Source organism: Amphiura filiformis, chromosome 14 (genome assembly GCF_039555335.1).
Source record: "Amphiura filiformis chromosome 14, Afil_fr2py, whole genome shotgun sequence".
NCBI lineage: Eukaryota > Metazoa > Echinodermata > Ophiuroidea > Amphilepidida > Amphiuridae > Amphiura > Amphiura filiformis.
Window position 1 is genome coordinate 23,240,118 of NC_092641.1, and position 21,037 is coordinate 23,261,154.

Sequence of the window (21,037 nt, forward strand, 5' to 3'; positions counted from 1 at the left end):
CTTGTTAGGGGGGTCTGATGCAAAAAAAAATCAGTTCTCAAATAGTTCAGGGTCCCCTTTTTGACATAAAAATTACGGGTCAATCCCATCGAAAATCATGTAAACTCAATTTTTACAGGATAGAAAATGGTTAGTTTATTTTTTTTCAAGGCCACCCCCTAGAAGGTTCAAAACTTTTAAGCACCTCTTTTTTTTTGCATCCCCCAACAAGTGTTTGTCGCACCAGCTTCCACCAAGTTGTAGGAATTCCCATATCAACATCAGCCCGCCAATTGAGCGGCGACGGGGCCGTATAGCATACCCCGTACCACCCGGTGTTTTCGCGTAAGTCATTACAATCATGCTTGTTGGAGGTAGTGAACGCCGCGGCGGGCCACTTTTGAAGAAGAGAAACGGAAGTACGGTATAAATCGGGAGATCATGCGGCATGGATATAATTTACTTTAATCATGTTAATATACAAAGCATAGGCCTATTTCGTCCTAATAATATTTTATGTATTAAAAAGGCCATTAAGTTGTGCGTTGAAACATTGGTTGAAATCAGGTTGAAATTTCAACGTTGTATCAACGTTGAAGTTCAACCTGATTTCAACCTTCTTAATTTTTTGCATTGAAAGTTGGTTGAAATCAGGTTGAAATTTCAACGTTGTATCGACGTTGAAATTTCAACCTGATTTCAACCAATCTCTAGGTTGAAATCAGGTTGAAATCTGGTTAGGTTACATTTCGACGTTGTATCAACGTTGATACAACGTCGAAATCCTAACCTGTGCCCACTGGGATTACCATCAGCAGTAGATAGCTTGTTTGGATGCTACAAGCATTGCTATCAGTAGTAGATAGCTTGTTTGAATGTTACACGCATTGTTTTCAGCAGTAGATAGCTTGTTTGAATGTTACACGCATTGCTATCAGCAGTAGATAGCTTGTTTGAATGTTACACGCATTGCTATCAGCAGTAGATAGCTTGTTTGAATGTTACACGCATTGCTATCAGCAGTAGATAGCTTGTTTGAATGTTACACGCATTGCTATCAGCAGTAGATAGCTTGTTTGAATATAACACATTGCTATCAGCAGTAGATAGCTTGTTTGAATGTTACACGCATTGCTATCAGCAGTAGATAGTTTGTTTGAATGTTACACGCATTACTATCAGCAGTAGATAGCTTGTTTGAATGTTACACGCATTGCTATCAGCGGTAGATAGCTTGTTTGAATGTTACACGCATTGCTATCAGCAGTAAATAGTTTTATTTGAATGTTACACGCATTACTATCAGCAGTAGATAGCTTGTTTGAATGTTACACGCATTACTATCAGCAGTAGATAGCTTGTTTGAATGTTACACGCATTGCTATCAGCAGTAGATAGCTTGTTTGAATGTTACACGCATTGCTATCAGCAGTAGATAGTTTGTTTGAATGTTACACGCATTACTATCAGCAGTAGATAGCTTGTTTGAATGTTACACGCATTGCTATTAGCAGTAGATAGCGTGTTTGAATGTTACACGCATTGCTATCAGCAGTAGATAGCTTGTTTGAATGTTACACGCATTACCACTGACTCGAAATAATAGCAAGTGAGACTTTATAATACACAATTGCAGTTACAGATTTGTTATTTATTCGGTGCAATCTATACTACTTTTACGTAGTAGATAATTTATATAGCAAAGAGAATGATCTCAACAATTTACAAAGTATTCACTAATTTTGTTCAAAATATAGATCTTACATTAAATCAATATTGTAACATTTACTGAGGAAGACGCCCTCCATATTTTTACACGATTATAATGTACGTTATTAAACTAAAATACCCACAAAAATCACGATTCTAGGTACTGTAGTTTAGTCAAAATCAGAGATTTTGAATAAAACGCAGCTATGAACCGTCGTTTAAATATTACGATGGAAATATTAATCGAGCACGATACTCGATGTTCATAACACAGTACGTACATGGCATGCTGGACACTCAACACACATCAAAAAAACCGTGCCATAACATGACCGATGGAGTGACATGCATTGACGACATCGGTGCTGGTAGCAAACTCAAATTGTATTTGCTTAACCTCCGTTGTTCAGCTCAAAATTAAAAGGGGACATATCTGACAGTAAAAGCTAACATTTTATGGAAAAGAAAATACTAATCTATTTTTATGGAAATGTTACAACATCCCAGCAAACACAAAAACGTTTTAAAAACATTTTAAACAAGTTATAATTTGGGTTTTGGTAAAACGTTTTTATAACATTTAATGTTGGGTTATATAAAGATTATGAAAACGTTTTAAAACGTTTTGTATGAAAACACTGCAACAATATTTGTAAAATGTTTTCAAGATATTATTGTAAACTATTTTTTGCAAACATTTTTGCCACATATTTTGTCAACACTTACAATGAATAACATTATGTTAAATTATTTGCAATAGTTTATCAAAAAATGTTTTTTAATGTTATGAAAACGATTTATACCCTTTATCTACAGTTTATATAACCCGACATTTAAACGCTTTCTGGTAACCTTTTGTGATTGATGTCGAAAATGTTTTGTGTTTATGGGATGGCTTTAAGGGCATTCGTCACTACGCATGTTGACCAGTGCAGTAACCAACGATGTGAGCAACGGCTTGACGTATTTCAATTCGTTCAATGGAAAGAATATGCCTACTTTTATTCGGTAAAATATGAACGGCCCCATCCAAATTTCACCTCATATAAATATTCTTACTATTGTATCAAGATTAATTTATATACCTGTAATAATATAAAGTAGTTCAGGTGAATGTAAACTGCATGCATACTACACTTTACCCGACTGCAGAATGAAGCCCGGGTATGAAGTCAGACGCACTATACAAACCGAACGTAAGAAACGCCTAACATTATGTACCGGATGTCCCAATAAAAGCGTCGCGGTTTGTGAACGGGCTAGTTCTAGACAAGTAGGCATTATAGGCTGAAAATGGCATCATAGTCCACAGTTCCGAAGGGGCTGTACAATAATTATGAGCCCTGTGGTACGGAACGTTTTAAGTGCCATCAGATAGCAAGATCATTGTCTTGACAAGATGACATAATATAGGTATTATTACAAATATTATATGTAGGCCTAAATGACGACATGATACCTATATTATGTCATCTTGTCAAGATAATTATCTTGCTGTCTGATGGCACTTAAAACGTTCCGTACTGTGGAGGGTAAAATTATGAGCAACATTTTTGGTAATCCAAAAAGGGGGAAGCAAATTTTGGCATATCGGAGGAGGGGGCAAGCTATTTTTGGCACATATTTACCGGCACAGCTGTAAAAAAAAAAGCTTAGGAAAACATACAGAAATGTTCAAATAGTTTAAAATGTCCTACTCGCTGCGCTCGCATGATAATTATTATAATGACCATTAACGTTTGAAAATTGGGTTATCAAAAATTTGGCACGTGCAAAGAGGGACAATGTTTTTGGCAAGCCTAGAATGAGGGCATGCAAGGTTGGCAGGCTGCGAAGGCGGCAAACAATATTTGGCACGCCATTGGAAATTTTACACCCAGGGCTAATTTAATTTTGTTCGGCTGAAAATTATAATGGGACATTTCTAAGAGTGAAAACTACTAGTAACATTTTGAGGAAAAGAAATACAAAATCTATTTCTTTATTGATATGGAGAGTCGCGCTGACTCACATTTGTTTGTTGGCTTTACGTGGGGCTCGCGACCCTTGAGTCGCCATCTTTTTCTTCCTGGAACCGCTTCTAGTGCAAACACCCGATTTTTTATATGCAGTAAAGCCTCGCTTGTATTTCTTCGAATCTGTACCCGATGTCGTATAATATGCATTAAAGACTCGCTTGTACTTGAACCAATGCCGCGGCTTATCCTCGATTAATTTCACCGGAATGGATGTTGTCTCCCTCTTTATTTTTCTCGGGTCATATGCAAGATAATGGCCTGAAAAAAGAAAATTGATGTCTTGATGATTTTTCTGTTCGTTTTATTTAGTATTATACTATTAATATAGTGCCATATCAAAGGTTGAGAACCAGAAAGCCTTAACTCAACTTCAGATATGCCATTTAGAAATGGCATATGGGAGAAAGTAAGAAATTGCTTGTATGAAATCATGAATGACCATGTCCCATGGAAAATGAGTAATGGGAAACGTCATCTCCCTTGGATCACTCGTGACATCAAACGATGCATGTGGAAAAGAGACACTCTCTACAGCTGAGGCACGTAAACATCCAAGTGACCAATCCTGGAGAACATTCCGCCAATATCGGAACAAAGTGACCTCAATGGTTCACAACGCACACCAAGAATATGTCAACAACATCATTGGTGCCAACATTGTTGAGAAACCAAAATCCTTCTGGTCATACGTGAAGCTCATGCGAACTGAAAATCTTGGAGTACCAACACTCAGAACTGAAACAAAACTCTGCACAACTGACAAAGATAAAGCTGAAGCTCTCAACACACACTTTAAATCTGTCTTCACTTGTGAACCAAAGACCAACATACCTGATAAGGGGATCTCACCTCATCCATCAATACCGGTGCTCACCATAGGCTTGGAGGGAGTGGAAAAACAACTTTCATCACTGAACCCAACCAAGGCTTGTGGACCAGATGAATTGCCTGCCAAGCTCTTGAAGATGGTCGCACATGAACTAGCACCTGCACTCAGATTTTTTTTCAGCAATCCTACACCCTGGGCTGCGTACCAACCCAATGGAAACCAGCTCTGGTCACCGGTATACACAAGAAAGGTCTCAAATCCGACCCTGCAAATTACAGACCCATTTCACTTACTTGCCTGTGTTGCAAAATAATGGAACACATTGTACTCAGCCATGTTTCCAAGCATCTCAACGCAAATAACATCTTGCTTGACTCTCAACACGGGTTTAGGGAGAGACTGTCAACGGTAACACAACAAATTACATCTTGCCATGACTGGTCTTACACTCTCCAAAATCGCGGCCAAGCTGACGTAGTGTTGCTAGACTTTAGCAAGGCGTTTGATAAAGTTCCAAATCATCGTTTATCCGCCAAACTAAACTTCTACGGCATCAGAGGTCCGACTTTGGAATGGGTCAACTCCTTTCTGCACAACAGAGTACAAGCTGTGTCAGTAAACGGTTCTCACTCCAGCTGGGGCAATGTTACATCAGGTGTACCCCAAGGATCGGTACTTGGACCAGCCCTCTTCCTGTTGTACATTAATGATATCCAAGAGAAGATCCAGTCCAGTATGCGCTTGTTTGCAGACGACAGTATTGTGTATCGGGAGATAAAGAGCGAAGAAGACCATCGCATCCTGCAGAGAGATCTCGAAGTCCTCGCTGACTGGTCATCCACCTGGCTTATGCAGTTTAACATCTGGTCATCCACCTGGCTTATGCAGTTTAACATCAGCAAGTGTGCCATTCCCTCCATCACCAAAAAACACAAACCAAGTATCTTCCAATATAACAGCTTGTACGCCCTCAGCTTGACTACGCCGCTGAAGCCTGGAACCCGTATACCATCACTGTAGTTAATCGCATTGAGCAAGTTCAGCGAGCTGCAGCACGGTTTGTCTTCAGAGACTTCAGAAGAACTACATCTGTGTCAAGCCTGATCAACACCTTGGGCTGGGACCAACTCCATACCAGGCGCCTGGCATCACAGCTGACCATGTTCTATAAGATCCAACATGGCCTGGTCAACATACAGCTGCCACACATTATCCAACCAGCTTCATACATAGGTAGACACGACCATCAATTGAAATATTCCATACCAGAAGCCACCATAGACTGCTACAAATATGCATACTATCCTAGAGCCGTAAGACTGTGGAACCAACTACCATCAGCGACAGTGTTAGCACCATCTTTAGCCACTTTCAAGGAAGCCGCCCTACCAGCTGTGAGGGGGATGAAGGTACCTGTTGGCTCAAGACTCCTGTAAACCACCGCAGCAAGTATGTTTTTATCCCGCACCCTAAGTTTTTCGTTTGGTATGGTCGTTCCTTTTTTCTTCACCTACACTTTTCTGCACTTTGCCTGTTGACGTCACTTCTGCACCATCCTAGTATAGCTTTTAAAGCTGCAAAAGGATTCACCTTTGAAGATTGAAGATTGAAGATAGAGAAAAACAAATTTTAATATTTTTGCGAACTAAACCTATTTATAACTAACAAATTAAAGGCCCATTCAGTGATTTGTTCATCCGGACGATCGGAAAAATCATCAAAATTCAGATTTTGGTACCTTTGTCATTGTCATAGATGTGCTAACATAGCCTACGAGTGGTTCAGCCGAAAGCCGTGTATTTATGACAAAATCAGACATTTAACACGAATCTGTAATTTAGATACTGACAGTATCTAAATTAGCTACATGTATTTGAATGGGGCTTCAACTTCGTCAGCTGCAGTACTGCTGTTTTCTTCGTTTTTTGCCAAATTTGTCATTTTAAAAATACCAAATGACAATTTGAATGACTTATCCTTCACTTTTAAGCAATTTATAAACAATGTTAATTGTTTACCCTTGCGCTGGGATCACTGAATGTGTCTTTAACTCAAATGTGGTCCTATAACTGGAAGTTGTATCCTATTCATTATAACAAAGTGTCAATTATCATAAAGAATATGAAGTTAGTTCGATTGGGTTGATTGTTTTCCGATTGGACGAATCTGTGGGTGCTGGTGATTATTTTGGTACCAACATCTCAAAATGGCCAAAAAGTAAGTGAAGGCTTTCTGGTTCTGAACCCTCGATATTTAGAGAGTTTGCGAAATGAAATTTGAAAATTGACTACAACTGCAAAAGCAACATTAATCGCGAACGTACTATATGATTGGTTACTGCAACAGCCTTGTCGCTTAAACTCGGGACATGTGTATCAATGGGTGTTATAAAGAAGGGCATGTTAAGAGCTTGTAACCTACTGCATCTAAATGCCTTTCTTTTGTTTGATCAAGTGGTTATTAGTCCCATTTTGACACTATTTTATACCCAAATTAAGGTGTTTACCAAATGTTTACATTTAAATAGAACTAAATTAAGAACAAGGATAAAGACTAGTTACTAAATTTAACGTTAGCTTTGTCAACATCATAATTATTTCCATTTTACAATGCAAATCGTAATATCTATATTCTTTATTTTTTCCCTTCTTCTCAAACGCTCTCCTCTGCCTCTCCTATTTCCGCTCCCCTACCGTCTCCATATTCCCACCTCCCTCTCCCGTCCATCTATACTCTCTTCTCTCAAACCTGAACTCCCCTCCTATAATACCCCACTCACACAGTTTCCCCGGGCTCCCCAGTGACGTTGTCAGGGTTTTTCTGGGGAAGGCGACTTTCTAAGGGAAACATTTTGACAAAAATGGGTAAAATATGGCTAAAAGGCCTAAAAACGTAAAGCTTGACGTTTGAAATAAAAAAAATAATTTAACCTAATTTAAATTCTAATTTTTAACATCATTTGGTGTGTTTTTTTAGCCAATCAAAATTATATTTCCAATAATAATTTATCTTAACTAGATATAATACATAACAGGAAATTAAGGAAATTGTGCAGTTAATGGGGAAATATGGAAACTATATGTTCTTAAATTGACGCATTTTCCATTATACTTTACTGCTCACTAACAGGATTTTCGCGTTCACTTCGATTTCTAGAGACTTTAATGGCAGATTGGCTTTGAATAGATGATCCTCTTAAATTTTCTAGACGTTGAAGTTTCTGAACCGCATTTCGCAAACTCTCTAATGAAAGCTGAGAGGTTGTCAATGTTATATCATGTTACTCACCACGGTGATATATGCTTTCAAACGTATTCATGCCCTCCAGCAACAAAATTTCCGTTTGTGGCTCTTCCTTATTTACAGGTTTCTTGGATAGGCCCCCTACTGCCTCAAAAAGTCTACAATTTGCTCCGATACGATCTGTGATCAGGTTGTTTGGTAAATCCTGTAAATAATTCAATAAATAAATAGATAAATAAATAAATAAATAAATAAATACAAAATATTATATTGAGAGGGTACGGTGAATCGAAAGATTGCGGGTTCGAACCCCGGCGGCGGTGCTATCGCGTTGTGCCCTTAGACAAAGCTCTTAACTTCTATTGTCTCTCCTCACCAAAGTGTATAAATGGGTATCGGCATATTATAGTATTGGGAAGGTAAAACATACTAGTTGTGGCGAACACCTCCTCCCAACAAGTTAATTCAGGGGAGTCTGGTCCAGAACGCCAACGAAAGGGATATGGGCACTGTTTACCGGGACTGTTCACCTTACCTGGCCGAACTGGCGCATATGGGATGCACAAGCGGTAGGCCTATAGGACACGCGACACATCGTCATCATCCCTATATAGACGAATCCAACGAGCCAAGTCATGGTCAGGATTTGGTCGGCCATCTTTGGGTAGCCGCTAGCACCAACCTGGTGTTTTGAGTGCCCAATATTGTGCAAATAAAAGCCGCCTAACACCAAGTCGAGGAGGGTTAATAAAATAATATATACAATAGAGATAATTCCGCAGGTAATCCCGTCGCATCTATTCATACATAGTCCTTTTGTTCGCAAGTACATCCATTTGTAGCGTTTGATATTGTGTATGCATATACCGCGTGTATTTAATCCGATTATTATATGGCACTTCAACCCAACAGCGAATAGACCATGTAGAAGCTGTGTGTTTTGCCGAAGTGAACTGTATTGTGTTGTAAACTTTAATCTTTTGTCTATGTGTTTTTGGGGAAGGTGTAACACGGGTGATGGAATACAGTTTAAAATTTCCACCCAGGCCGAATCATTTCACATTTTGGGTGCATTGTAGCCGACGGCTACCCAACTAAAGGCTGCTAGTCAGGTGTAGGAATGCGTGGATTTGGATTTATGAGGACTATTTTGCGGGTTACACTTTTGGCCGCGGAATCTTATGGTGGTGTGCTCCTTAGAAGAGCAAAAAGTTTGGATTTTCTGTGAAAAAATACTATTTGCAGAATGAGGAAGGTGTTTCATAGTGATTACTTTTTATTTGAGCTCTTTCCGACTCATACTTTTCGAGATATGACCATTTATTGCCATGTGTCCTTTTGCCCAAACTTGGGAAATATACGCATTTTTTAAATAAAATGCATAATATTCATCAATGGCCGGCGCGCCGATTTCTCGTTCAAACTTCAAATTCATCGCCGGTCAACTAAAAATGTTGGCCTACTGGTCCGAAATCATTGATGAGAAACAAACAAATTCCAATTTACATATCAACATGATCAAGGTTTATTCGTGTTTAACATCTATTTTATGCCACCCCCCCTGCATGTTTGAAGTTAAAACAAACAAGACAGGTTAGTAGGCCTAGGCCTACAAACTGCAGGCGGGACAAGTTGTTGTGTTATAAGTTATTTCACACAAAATAAATTTTAAAACGCAGACAAATTACAAAGAAAAACAAACAAATTAATGACCGATCTAATTTGAACGAAAAAAAACATGTTTCCAAAAGGAATTTACAGGCAAAAACAAGCCAATTTGTAATGCAAAATAGCGATAGTTTCTGTGCATGCTGCTTTGGTGCCAAATCGGCCCAAATATTCAACTTTTACCATTATAATACGTTGTGATATAACGAAAACGGGCATCAACAAAACAGGTGTTAGAAGGGGGCACACCACCATTACGCTCCCCATTGAAATACGTGCAAAAATGCCTTTCGGAAATCTCTTCTAATTATTTCCCTGCAATAGATAGAGCAATGAAACTGGGCATGGTTATGGGACGATCCTTAAGCTTTAATATATTTTCTTTTGCACATAGATTTCCAATGTCAGTTTTTTGCAAATTGAACATTTTTACCCCATCCCGTGATTTCAAAGCTGTTGAAAGCTCAATTCTTGGGATTTGACATCGATACATGATATGCACGGTTATTCCGCCAGAACACATTTAAAATCTTTTTTTTTTTTTCACGTAATTTCACCAAGTCCGTTTCAGCTTTAGAATGCCATCAAACAAACGTATCTCAGACACATATTTGCTGAAAAAATGTAACAAAAAGCTCAATTTCTACGTTTTATGAGGACTATTTTGCGGGTTACACTTTTGGCCGCGGAATCTTATGGTGGTGTGCTCCCTCTATATCTTCGTGTTAAAATTGCCGTGATAGTAGGTCCTACAGCGAATCCTCTCGTTTTTAACAGCTACGCATCGCGATTTTGTTCGAGATAGGCCGAGCGACTCAGGCTAAGCATACCATGACTATCATATGAGATACCACAGCGTTTCTATATTCTACACATTATTACGATTTGTGCATGCTCTGGTACCCCATATGATGTTTCTATTACAAGAAAAAAAAATTGTTTTCAGGTAAAACCAGGGTTTTGTTTCCAGTACACTCACTCGAAAAGCAGTACACTAATTAGCGGGGCCTTGCAGCTTGCTGTGGATATCTTTTACTGGATTTTTAAAGTAAAATATTTGAAATCCAAAGTAAAAATTGAGATATATTTAATTTTGAGAATGATAATTATACTTTATAGGTATAAAGGAACGCGTTTAGCCCATTCAGTTAAGTTCCAGATGTACAACCTATAACACAATGTATATGTAAACTTTCTTTATCTGTGTCAATAATAGAATATTGATTTCAACGGAGTATTGAGCTGTATGGAAAAAATATTTATAATGCAGGGTGTTGACACTGTGCGCGACACGTTACGTACGAGATAATTTGAATAGTTTGTGAAGATTTCATCGTTAAGTTAATCCAATGACGACGTCAAAAATAGCGATATCGCATCCGCCACCCACCCCCTCCCCGATTTTTCTTACTGTTATATTATATTTTCTGAAATTTGACGATCCAATTCGATATATTTCAGGAGAAATCATGAAAAAACAGGCGAATAGTGGTTACCACCTTGGAAATTCTGAATAGGAAAGAATGAATCGGTGAATTCGAGCCGTTTTACTCCCACACCAATTCGCATGAAGAAATAGATCCAAAATAATAGAGGGCGCTATAGTTAGGGACCGTTCACAAACACTTGTAAAGGGGGGCCTGATGCAAAAAAATCCCCCCCCCCCCCCTTTACAGACCTCGAAAATTTCAAGCCCCCCTTTTTTTGACATGAAAATTATGGGTCAACCCCATAGAAAAGCATATAAACTCAATTTTTCCAGGAAAATTTGTGGTCATTTGTTCATGCCCCCCCCCACCCTTAGGAGGGTCAAAAAATTTCAGGACCCCCTTTTTGCATCAGGCCCCCCTTATACAAGTGTTTGTAAACGGTCCCTTATATAGGGACCTACGCTTAAAACAAAAATAAAGAAATACATAACGGGTGAAATAAATGAAAAGCAAGATCTTATACCGTAGAAACCCGTCTATAAGGAATAGAAGCGACTGTGATGATAGCATATTTCACGCTAGCGCCCTCCACAATATTATATCATTATGGAATTTGAGCAAATCATTTACCGACACAAGCAGGTATACAATGTATTATTTTATCTTTATTTCGCATCTCACGAGCATAGCTCACTTGGCAAGGCATAAGACTTTGGTTCTTTAGATCGGAAGATGGTGAGTTCGAGCCTCATCACGGTCACACAAACTTTTATAAACAAAATATTGTTCAAACTTTTCATTTATATTTTCTTGCATTTTCTAAAGACTCCTTTCGTGATCATTTTTTTTTCATATTTAGTTTAATTTATTCTATTGTTTTTCTTTTATTGTTTCTTTTCTTTGTCTTTTTTTCTTGTTTAATTTAATTTTTTTCTTTATTTTTCTTTGATTCATATAATATTGGCAGGATAAGGAGAGGAGGAACTAAAGACCCATTCAGTGATTTACTCATCCGGACGATCGTAAAAATCATCAAAATTCACCTTTGTCATTGTCATAGATGTGGTAACATAGCCTGCTAGTGGTTCAGCAGAAAACCGTGTGACACATAATATACATTTGGCTACATTTTATTATACGATAAATACGAATTTATTAAACATGGTAACAAATCACACCACTCCACGCCATACATAAATTCTCCCAGTCACATTTCCCCAATATGAAATTTAAAAAAAGTTAAAATTTAATTTTAATTTTACTTTTACTTTTATTAAAGTTTGGCAGAGGCGGGGTTCGAACTCACAGCGTACCACGCCGCTTTGGATATGCTCTATTAGACTATGAGCCTAGCGCCTTAGACCACTCGTCCACTTGTCTTGATGAAATCCATTTGAAACTTATTTGAAGATATACTCGCAACTTCAATATAGGCCTACCACGTGACAAGCAAAAGCAGAAAACGTACCATATTTTGGAATTTTATTTCCCTAAAAACATTAATGTGTATTAATAGCGCTCAATTGTTGTTAATCCGTCAATAAACATGATAAATGCGCGTCTATATGGACAATACATTATATCGATTTTGACATGTGCTCGCACGGTGTCAGTACATTTCCATGGTCAGTAACTTCTATAGAGGAACCTACCATTTTTCTTGTATACACGTTCGATGTTTTTATCAATTACATAAAAAATCCATTTTAGACCCCAAATGTTTCTTCGGGAAATAAAAGATTAGATTACCATAAAAACGAAACAGTAATCTTTTGCCGGGTCTAATGTTATTTATACATAGAATTTTCAACGTTTTTTCTATCCTTATTCTTGCTCAATTAAAAAAATATTTTGGCGTATATAAAATTGAAATAAAATTCTCTGCCTCATAAACGACCTCAAATGTGCCACAATTGGGTATCACGAATCGTTATATATGATGTGCAGTTAATATTCATATTTTCTTTTATACAGAGGATGCTTCAGTTTTGACAGGAAAAATATTTTCTTGAAAACCTCTCACTCGGTTATTTCAAAACGGTAACCACGCTTCCCTAGAATGTGCAATAATTTAGCATTAAAATTTTCTTATTCTAACAGCAAGCGTTTCTAGAATGAATTATGGCGAAATGTGGTGTAGTAACAAATATTCTCTAGCAGATCGGTTATACGATGGAACTGGTAGGCATAGGCCTATTATAAATTCGGGATATTAAATATCTTCCTGACGAGACAGATCTGCGCATGTGGTCAAAGACGATTCCTTACTAGCCACAGACCGTCCGCTGGAATTAGTTGAACATGAACCATTCGCTATGGCTGTTGGTCGGACCTCTCATCTCTCCACATCGATTGTGACCTATAATCCCCGACATTGCCCTTATGAACTCACATCCTCCTGTTTTATTTCAATACGCTGGCGAAGTTACGTAATAATCGGATTAACTACCATAGCAATAGGTGAAAACAATTTTTGAATATACCGCGTTATACACTGATACGTTCAGGCGGTACCTCTTCATTGAACCATATCATGCTGCACCTGTAAGATCTTTGAAAAGACCAGTATTGTATTCAATCTATGATTGCAGACATACACAGTACAGGTGATGAGTGTAACCTGCTTGTAGCGCAGCGCGATATGTTCAAAATTGTTTTCACATATTGCTATGGTAATTAATCCGATTAATTACGCAACTTCACCAGCGTATAATGGCCGAATAAATTCTGACCATCACTTGGCTTGTTGGATTCGTCTATACTACAATTCGCTGTCGAAGTGACGTAATAATCGCAATAACTACCATCAAGCAGATTGCACTAATCACCCGCGTATGTCACCAAACATAGATTGAATACCACTCTTTTCATAAATACTAATCTTACATGGCGAGTAATTAGCATTTCTTTGACAACTATGGTTTAATGCATAGGTGCCACGTGAACGATGAAGTGCAGGGCTATATATTCGAAATTGTATTCATCAATTGCTATGGTAGTTAATCCGATTAATTACGTCACATCGACAGCGAATAGCCTATAGTATGGGTTCAAGTGGAACAAAAAATAGTGTATGTCCATTGCTAGCTATGGTAATTAATCATGTTAGTGTTTACATCACTACTTCGGTGAAGACAAGAGAAGTGTGCCTTCTCTACCAACGCCTGTGATATAACAGGTGCAAGCGAAACAAAATTGAATGACCAGAATAGTTTCCTTTGTCAGATGAATTGATTGAAGTTTTTGAAGACACTCTATTCTTGATGGGACAATAGATTCAAATATGGAATAATTATTATTCCTCATCTATTTTTTTTTTATTGAAAAACTGCAATTGTGGCAACAGAACAATATTTATTTTGATTTCATTTCAAGTAGAAACAAAATCGTGCTTAAGCCAAAAACGCACCCTACCTACCATTCCTCAAGAATTGGGATGGCACAAAGGTGCAACATAGGTTTTATTGCAAAGACGAGGACAGACAAGTAGTTACAACACATCTGTCTAACCGTGGGTTTCGCTATTATTTAGAATAAATGCTTTTACTAGTTTCTATAAAACCACAAAATTACTAAAAAAACTATAAAAAACTAAAAAACAAAAAAAAACACAAAAAAACACACCTAAAATTAAAAGTAGAAAGGTAGATTTGAAGAAAGATAAAAAGAACATGTCAAAAAGTTAAAATTAAACGAGAATGAAAAAACGGAACCGGTGCCCGGACCATGCTCTCTTCAGCATGTCTTCAGTTCCAAAGTCTGACGCTCTATCAATTGAGCTATACGATCCTGATATACGAAACAGTCGTTATTATGTCAATACAATTGATTGGTGTTACAACATACTTAGATGGAATGCATAGCCACCCAGTGCCAGTATATATTTGCTCAAACTCCAAATACAACAAGCAACCAATTTTATTGAGGGCGTTTCTTAGGTATATCCTTGTAGACGGGGTTTTACGGTATATATATTGTCGAGCAGCCCCCACTAAAGAGTTTTAAAATTAATCAATTAATTAATACACTTTGAAGAATCAAACAGCAAAAAAGGAGCTAAACTCACTAATATATCCAGCTGCGATGCATAAGTCTCTTCTGATGCTGCCAGACAATCTTTAGCTGCCTCCTTGTACGAATCGGCCTGAATTTGCATAATTGCTAACCCTTGTGAGGGGGTCGAGGTAGTAAATGTATACACCAAGAATTGGCTTTCGGCTGAAAAGGGCAAGAATAAATTAATTTATGCGAAATCGAAATCTCGCCACCCGCCCTCCACCGCGGGCAATTTTGCACTTGGTCGAATCCCATTTGGTCCAATCCTACTTAGTCCAATCCCATTTGGTCCAAATTCCACTTTGTCCAGACCCAGTTAGTCCAATCTCACAAGATCTCAAGATCGGTGTTTAGATTTCGTGTTTGAGGTCTAAACACTGTATTTACAGTGTAATTGTTGCGGTGTATGAGTTTCATCATTTGAAATGCCGGCAGAGAGGGATTTGTCATAACAGTATAGAGAAGGTGTGTCCTTAAGTGTCGCAGCATGTATTTATGTCGACAATATTGGCAAACCCACGGCTACATAATGGAGAAGATTGAAATTAATTGCGGAGGATCCTTGAAGATGTTATATCCTCTGTAAAGACATTTTTGGGTAAAAATATCCAGAAGCGGGGGTTATGGTTTGTTGAACTTTGCTCCTTCAACAAAATGGTACCTTTTTCGGTTCTACATGTATCTCTTTTCCCACATTGCTGGTAATAAATATCAAACAGTCATAATTGGTGGTCATCCCCAAGTCAACGAGGTTCAGGAATGTCCTCTCATTGTTAATTGTTGGCTATACATACCTAGACAAAATACAATGCTTTGTAACCCACCACTTGAACAGGATTTAGCCGAAGCAAACAAAGACTAGAGCTATTTAAGAATTCTATAGACACATTTAGAAGCTTATTATCCTCTTCAACAATAGAATTATTGATTGGTTTAAAAGGTGTTTGACTAGCGCTATCAAAATGAGATACATGTAGCACCAACTTGAGGTACTTAGGAATACGGCCTTCATGTACATTTTGCACTGTAACTCGGAATACAACTTTAGAATATTTACGGCTCATTCGTGGTGTATGGTCACATTATGGAACAAAAACATTTCTTTTTTATGACAGGGCTGTTTGATACTTATTTTATTAAAATAAAGAATGACAAATTGGGAAGCTGTAGGCCTATTGGTAACAGCCAAGATGGCATGTCAAATTGAATATTTTTAACATGTAACACGAGTCACAAAAAGAACAATTTGCACTGAAAATGCATGATGCAGTCATGTCTACAGTAGAATTCATCTCGACCTTTGCAGGACTTAAATTCCATTAAAAGCGATTAAACCAAGATAACACTCATTGAAACTGCTCAACTGATTAAATCGGATCTTCTCTGGTTGTGCACATGTGTCTGTTTTACATGTGCGATATCGCAATAAAGCTGGTATTATAGCTTCAGTTGGGTAACCGATTATAAAGGAAACGCACGGAAACAATGGTATGTGGACCTTTGTTCACGAAATGAGACAATGGCCTGCTTTTTGTTAACCAGCATTCTTGAAAATGAGCAACATAATGATTGTTGACTTAACACGGTTTGGAAATAATTTCTTCATATTTTTGGTGTTATCTGTCGTTTACATATCCTTCCTAAAACACAAAAGTGCGACTATTTCCAAACACCTAAATTAGCTAAAAATTTAGGACATGTTACAAAACTATATTTTCTAGAATTTCATAGAATAGTTTAAATGTAGCTTGTACCATTTTTTTGTGGCATCCTTCAGAACGGAGCGGTCCGTTACCAATATAGCTCAATATTTTCGGTCAAATCTCCATTCAATTAACACGGGGAGTTGGCTAGCTATGAGCTAGCTATGCTTTGCCCTCACTCATATTCTACGAAAGTGCGACTATTTCTGAACATCTAACCTAGCTGTAATTTTAGGTCATGTTAGAGAAATAAATATATTTGCTAGAAGTTTGGAGAATAGTTTAAATATTGGCCGGTTATTTTTCACACAGTGATGTTAACTAGGCAAATGCAATATACTTCTAACATACACTATTTGTAAAGGTCGCGCGTCAATGGTGAGAGCACTGTGTATTGTGTATAGGAAAACGGACAGTAACTGCAGTATGTAAAAGGTTATAAATGTTCCCTTTCATTTTTCTCCTGCTTTGAACCATATCTCGTATTTTTTGCATAAGGTTTTTGGCTTGCTGCAATGGTCCCAACAGAGAGAGAGAGAGAGAGCGAGAGAGAGAGAGAGAGAAAGTTTTGAATGTAAATAAAACCTTGATATCTCAAAAAACAACTTTGGCGACATTGTCTTCATTTTGCTTGATCGAATCACATTATAGGTAAATGGGTAAGCTTAGCTTATGTACCTGGCAATTTACCGTCAGCAGCACGTTGAAGCACCCAGTTTCCATTTTTCCTGGACAGGAACCAATCACCGTAATCCGGGCCGTAATCAGCCGTATCAACATACCAATGCCGTTTCAATGGTTTATCTTTGTTCGAACACTCGTACGTTGCCTATTTTAAAAGAGTCAGAGATTCAATGTTTTAAACGCTCTAAGTGTGCAAAATAAACTGCTTTTACAGCAATATAATGTGTGGTTTGCATAAAGAATAGATTCCTATTTAAATGTTAGTTTTCATTGATCATATTGTCCCCTTTTAATTTCGAGCCAAATTAGGTACAACGAAAAAATCACTATTTCATTCCAGCACCTACAATGCGCGTATTAGCTCGCCAATCGTATTACATGATATGGAGCGGAGCTTAGCTTCACCAACTTCAGTTCATTGTTTGCTATATTGCATATCATTAAATTGTAAGCACTCTTTAGCAAAGTCATAGTTCATTGAATTTACAACCGTATGACAAAACAGGCGAAAATAGTAACTTTTTGCACACGATTTGCAATTTAAAGAGAATTGGTCATTGCTCATTCTAGTGATGCTAGCATATGATATGATATGATATGATATGATATGATATGATATGATATGATATGATATGAATTGATATGATATGATATAATTTTATTAACCTGCACAACATCGCGGCCAAACGGCCGAATTGCATTATACAAGAAACAAATAACAAATCGTCGGTCGCAACACATAGTGGCGTATCTGAAGGAAAAAATATGTTTCCGAGCAAAACGTTTTTGAAGGATATGCTACTAGTAATGGAGTCGATGCTCCTCAACTGTTATCTCTCAGTGGCCCGATTCCATTTGAAATTGAAGTTTAAGGTTCAAGCTATTAAAGTGCATCTTTAATAGTTAACAAGGAATAGCCACTATAGCATAATAGCTAGCTCTAAACCCATACGCCACTATGTGAAACGGAAAATTTGGAAAATCACTCTACGCCACTATGTGTTGCGACCGACGAAATATTATGAAAGAAACCAATTACACATAATAAGAAAGCAAAAAAAGAAAAAAGGCAACTTGGCATGGAAAACAGCAGAGAGATGCAAAAGGGCACAATGGGAAGCCACCTGCAAGCAAACTACTACTGCTTATTCAACAGATTAATGTAGTAGGGAATGGGACTTTCAGCAAATCTGCTTGTGCGTGCACGCAATTTGGAAATATGGGCTGCATTTCTCAGCTGTCTTCCATGGACTTCACTTCTACTAGGAGGGAGCAACATGTTGGTACGCTCTGATTTAGCAAGCGACTGCGCGAACTTTAGCGAGTGTTGTTCCCTCCTGGCAGAGAGAGAGTCTAGCTTACATACATTAACTGCATTATCATACGAAATATAATTAGCACCCAAAATGATTCTGCATGCCCTTTTTTGGACTCGCTCAAGTGTACTTGATTGTTTAACAGTGAGCGATGAATGCCAAATGTCATCAGAGTATTCCAAAAGGGGACGTATGTAACAAACGTAAACTGCGGTCAGCTCCAAAACGTTGAAACCAAAAGGTTTCAGAGAACGGAGCATGAAGAGGCGTTTGTTAGCACACTTGCACATGTGATCCACCTGGGCATCCAATTTAAGATCTTGCTGTATGAAGATGCCCAGGACTTTGGCAGATGAAACAAAAGAAAGCAATGAATGGCCTATCTTCAGAATGGGATGAGAAGGTGGGTTTCTCATGAAACAGATTTGAATGGCTTGACATTTGTCAGGGTTGGGTTTCAGGTGGTTACTTACAGACCACCAGTCCAGGAAGTCATCAAGATCAGACTGAAGGTTGCCTTTCTCACTACACGCACGGTTCTGAACGAATGTGAGATCGTCGACATATTTCCAGTAGTGAGAACTGTAACCTTGAGCAGCGTCGTTGATGACAGCCTGGAAAATGATGGGACCAAGTTTGGTACCTTGCGGGACACCAGTACACAAGGGGCATAATCAGACATGGTTTGGTTATATCTCACACACTGAGTGCGATTATTGAGGAAACTGCAAACCCACGGAACGCTAGCACCCCCCCCCCCCCTGGACATACGGTATCGAACTGAATTCTGAATACGATGTCCTTCTGATATCAAATAATTTTGATTTTCTTTTAAATCGCGATATAGGCTAATACAAATTTTATGACAAGTTATTAAAATTGATAGAAGCTAGTAGCCTATTCAGGGTAAAGTTGTTTGCCCTTGGGCGACAAAAAATCTGTTCTACGGGTCCAAACGACCCTGATTTGACAAGAATTAGCGTTTTCTATTCCCCGTAAAAATCCAAAACTACGAACATTTACAAACTTTTTGCAGCAAATTTGATCCCCCCCCCCCCACCACCGATATTCACTTTGCACACTCCCCCTGCCCTCCCCAGTGGTGTCACCACTGATAAACATGTTACCTCTTTGTTGCTTACAGACCCGTACGCAAGGTGGGGGGTGCGGGTAGACTCGCTTGCCAGTCCTATATACGCCGTACCTATGTATATTGAGGACTGGCTTACGCCATTTTGGATGTCAATGGGAAATACACACTTAACGATTTGCGCCGGTTAGAAACTTGAAAAAAAATCTTTAAAATTTCATCAACGTATATAAAAGTGGTACCAACCGTATTGTGCTTGCTAATTTAAGACTCGGTTGAAACAAAATTAAGGATCGAAAGCATTTTAGTGTCCAAAAAGGCAAAATTATCGTCAAAGTTCTGCCGAAATCGGCACCCTTGCGAAGGGTTCAGAATTCGAATCGGGAACGAAAATATCCGATCTTTGCGATCAAAAACACAAAATTACAACTTTAAACATACTATTGGCAAAAGACATTATTACCAAACAATACAGAATAGAAAATTTGACATCATTTTCTCAAAATATTGAAAAAACTTGCTCACTAGACATCAAAAAGTACGCAATCCAATTCCCGTTCAAACGCGTGGGAAACTGAAAGTGCGATAATCGTGACTAGGTGCGGGGGTGCGACCGCACCTCCCCAAATTTGCAAAAGTATACAAAAAGTCCCAAAATTTAAAAATCAGGTTTTTTACGGGTTTTTTTGTCTGAAAAGGTCCAAATTTGGGGGAGTCCACTTTTCTACGGAAAGCCGTACTTTTCACAAAATCGCCCCCCCCCCCGCCTTTGTAAAAAGTCCACTTTTTCAAAATCAGCACCCCCCCCCCCCCAAAAAATCCTGCGTACGGGCCTGGTTGCTTACCTTGTTGATGAGTGCATCACTGTTGCAAGCACGCTGTCCCTTGCTTGCCATGACCGTCTTTTTTGAGCTATTACACGTGAAAACTAAGTTAGTATTGCGCTGTATGCCTACTTGGTTGAAGTGTCGCGTTGACCCGGACGCTACGTTGGCTAGCTACGTTGAGCTGGTTTTGTTTCCGGCAGGTGTAACTTAGTAGACGTGAAAGAAACCTGCCAGTTTGTTAACATTTATGTTGTGTGACCTCCCCCCCGCAGTGTCTGGCAGGTGCCTTTTGCACCTGTCATTAAGTTTCCGGTTTCAATCTATTAATACACTGAAGGTGTATAGGCCCAGAGGTATAGGCCTAACCCACGTTGTGGATTGAAATGAGTACAATAGGCCTACTGTACTGTAACCACAAATTCAGATAACTGTAAAATTGAAATACTAAACAAGTTCGTCATTTATATGATTATTATTTTTGTAC

General features: G+C 38.3%; 1 protein-coding gene across 2 annotated transcripts; it reads right to left on the bottom strand.

The window, feature by feature from the left end:
- Positions 1-1,619: 1,619 nt before the first annotated feature.
- On the bottom strand, positions 1,620-20,833 carry LOC140169848 (uncharacterized). Of its 2 annotated transcripts, none has more exons than XM_072193159.1 (5): positions 20,572-20,828; positions 17,315-17,465; positions 14,944-15,095; positions 7,825-7,984; positions 1,620-3,965 (listed from the first exon to the last, which is right to left on the bottom strand). In XM_072193159.1, exons 1-5 carry the CDS (start codon positions 20,620-20,622, stop codon positions 3,697-3,699), a joined length of 783 nt encoding a protein of 260 aa, XP_072049260.1. In that variant the 5' UTR covers positions 20,623-20,828; the 3' UTR covers positions 1,620-3,696. The 2 variants fall into 2 exon arrangements, with proteins under 2 accessions (XP_072049260.1, XP_072049261.1); XM_072193160.1 differs by lacking the exon at positions 1,620-3,965 and adding an exon at positions 6,013-6,126 and having other exon boundaries at positions 20,572-20,833.
- Positions 20,834-21,037: the final 204 nt, after the last annotated feature.

Excerpts from the sequence above, each read along its gene's own strand:
- LOC140169848 (XM_072193159.1), bottom strand. The coding sequence starts at position 20,622 with ATGGCAAGCAAGGGACAGCGTGCTTGCAACAGTGATGCACTCATCAAC. Across the intron at positions 15,096-17,314 it reads TGCTGACGGTAAATTGCCAG|CCGAAAGCCAATTCTTGGTG; the intron begins GTACATAAGCTA and ends TGCCCTTTTCAG. Across the intron at positions 3,966-7,824 it reads TGAAAGCATATATCACCGTG|GCCATTATCTTGCATATGAC; the intron begins GTGAGTAACATG and ends TTCTTTTTTCAG.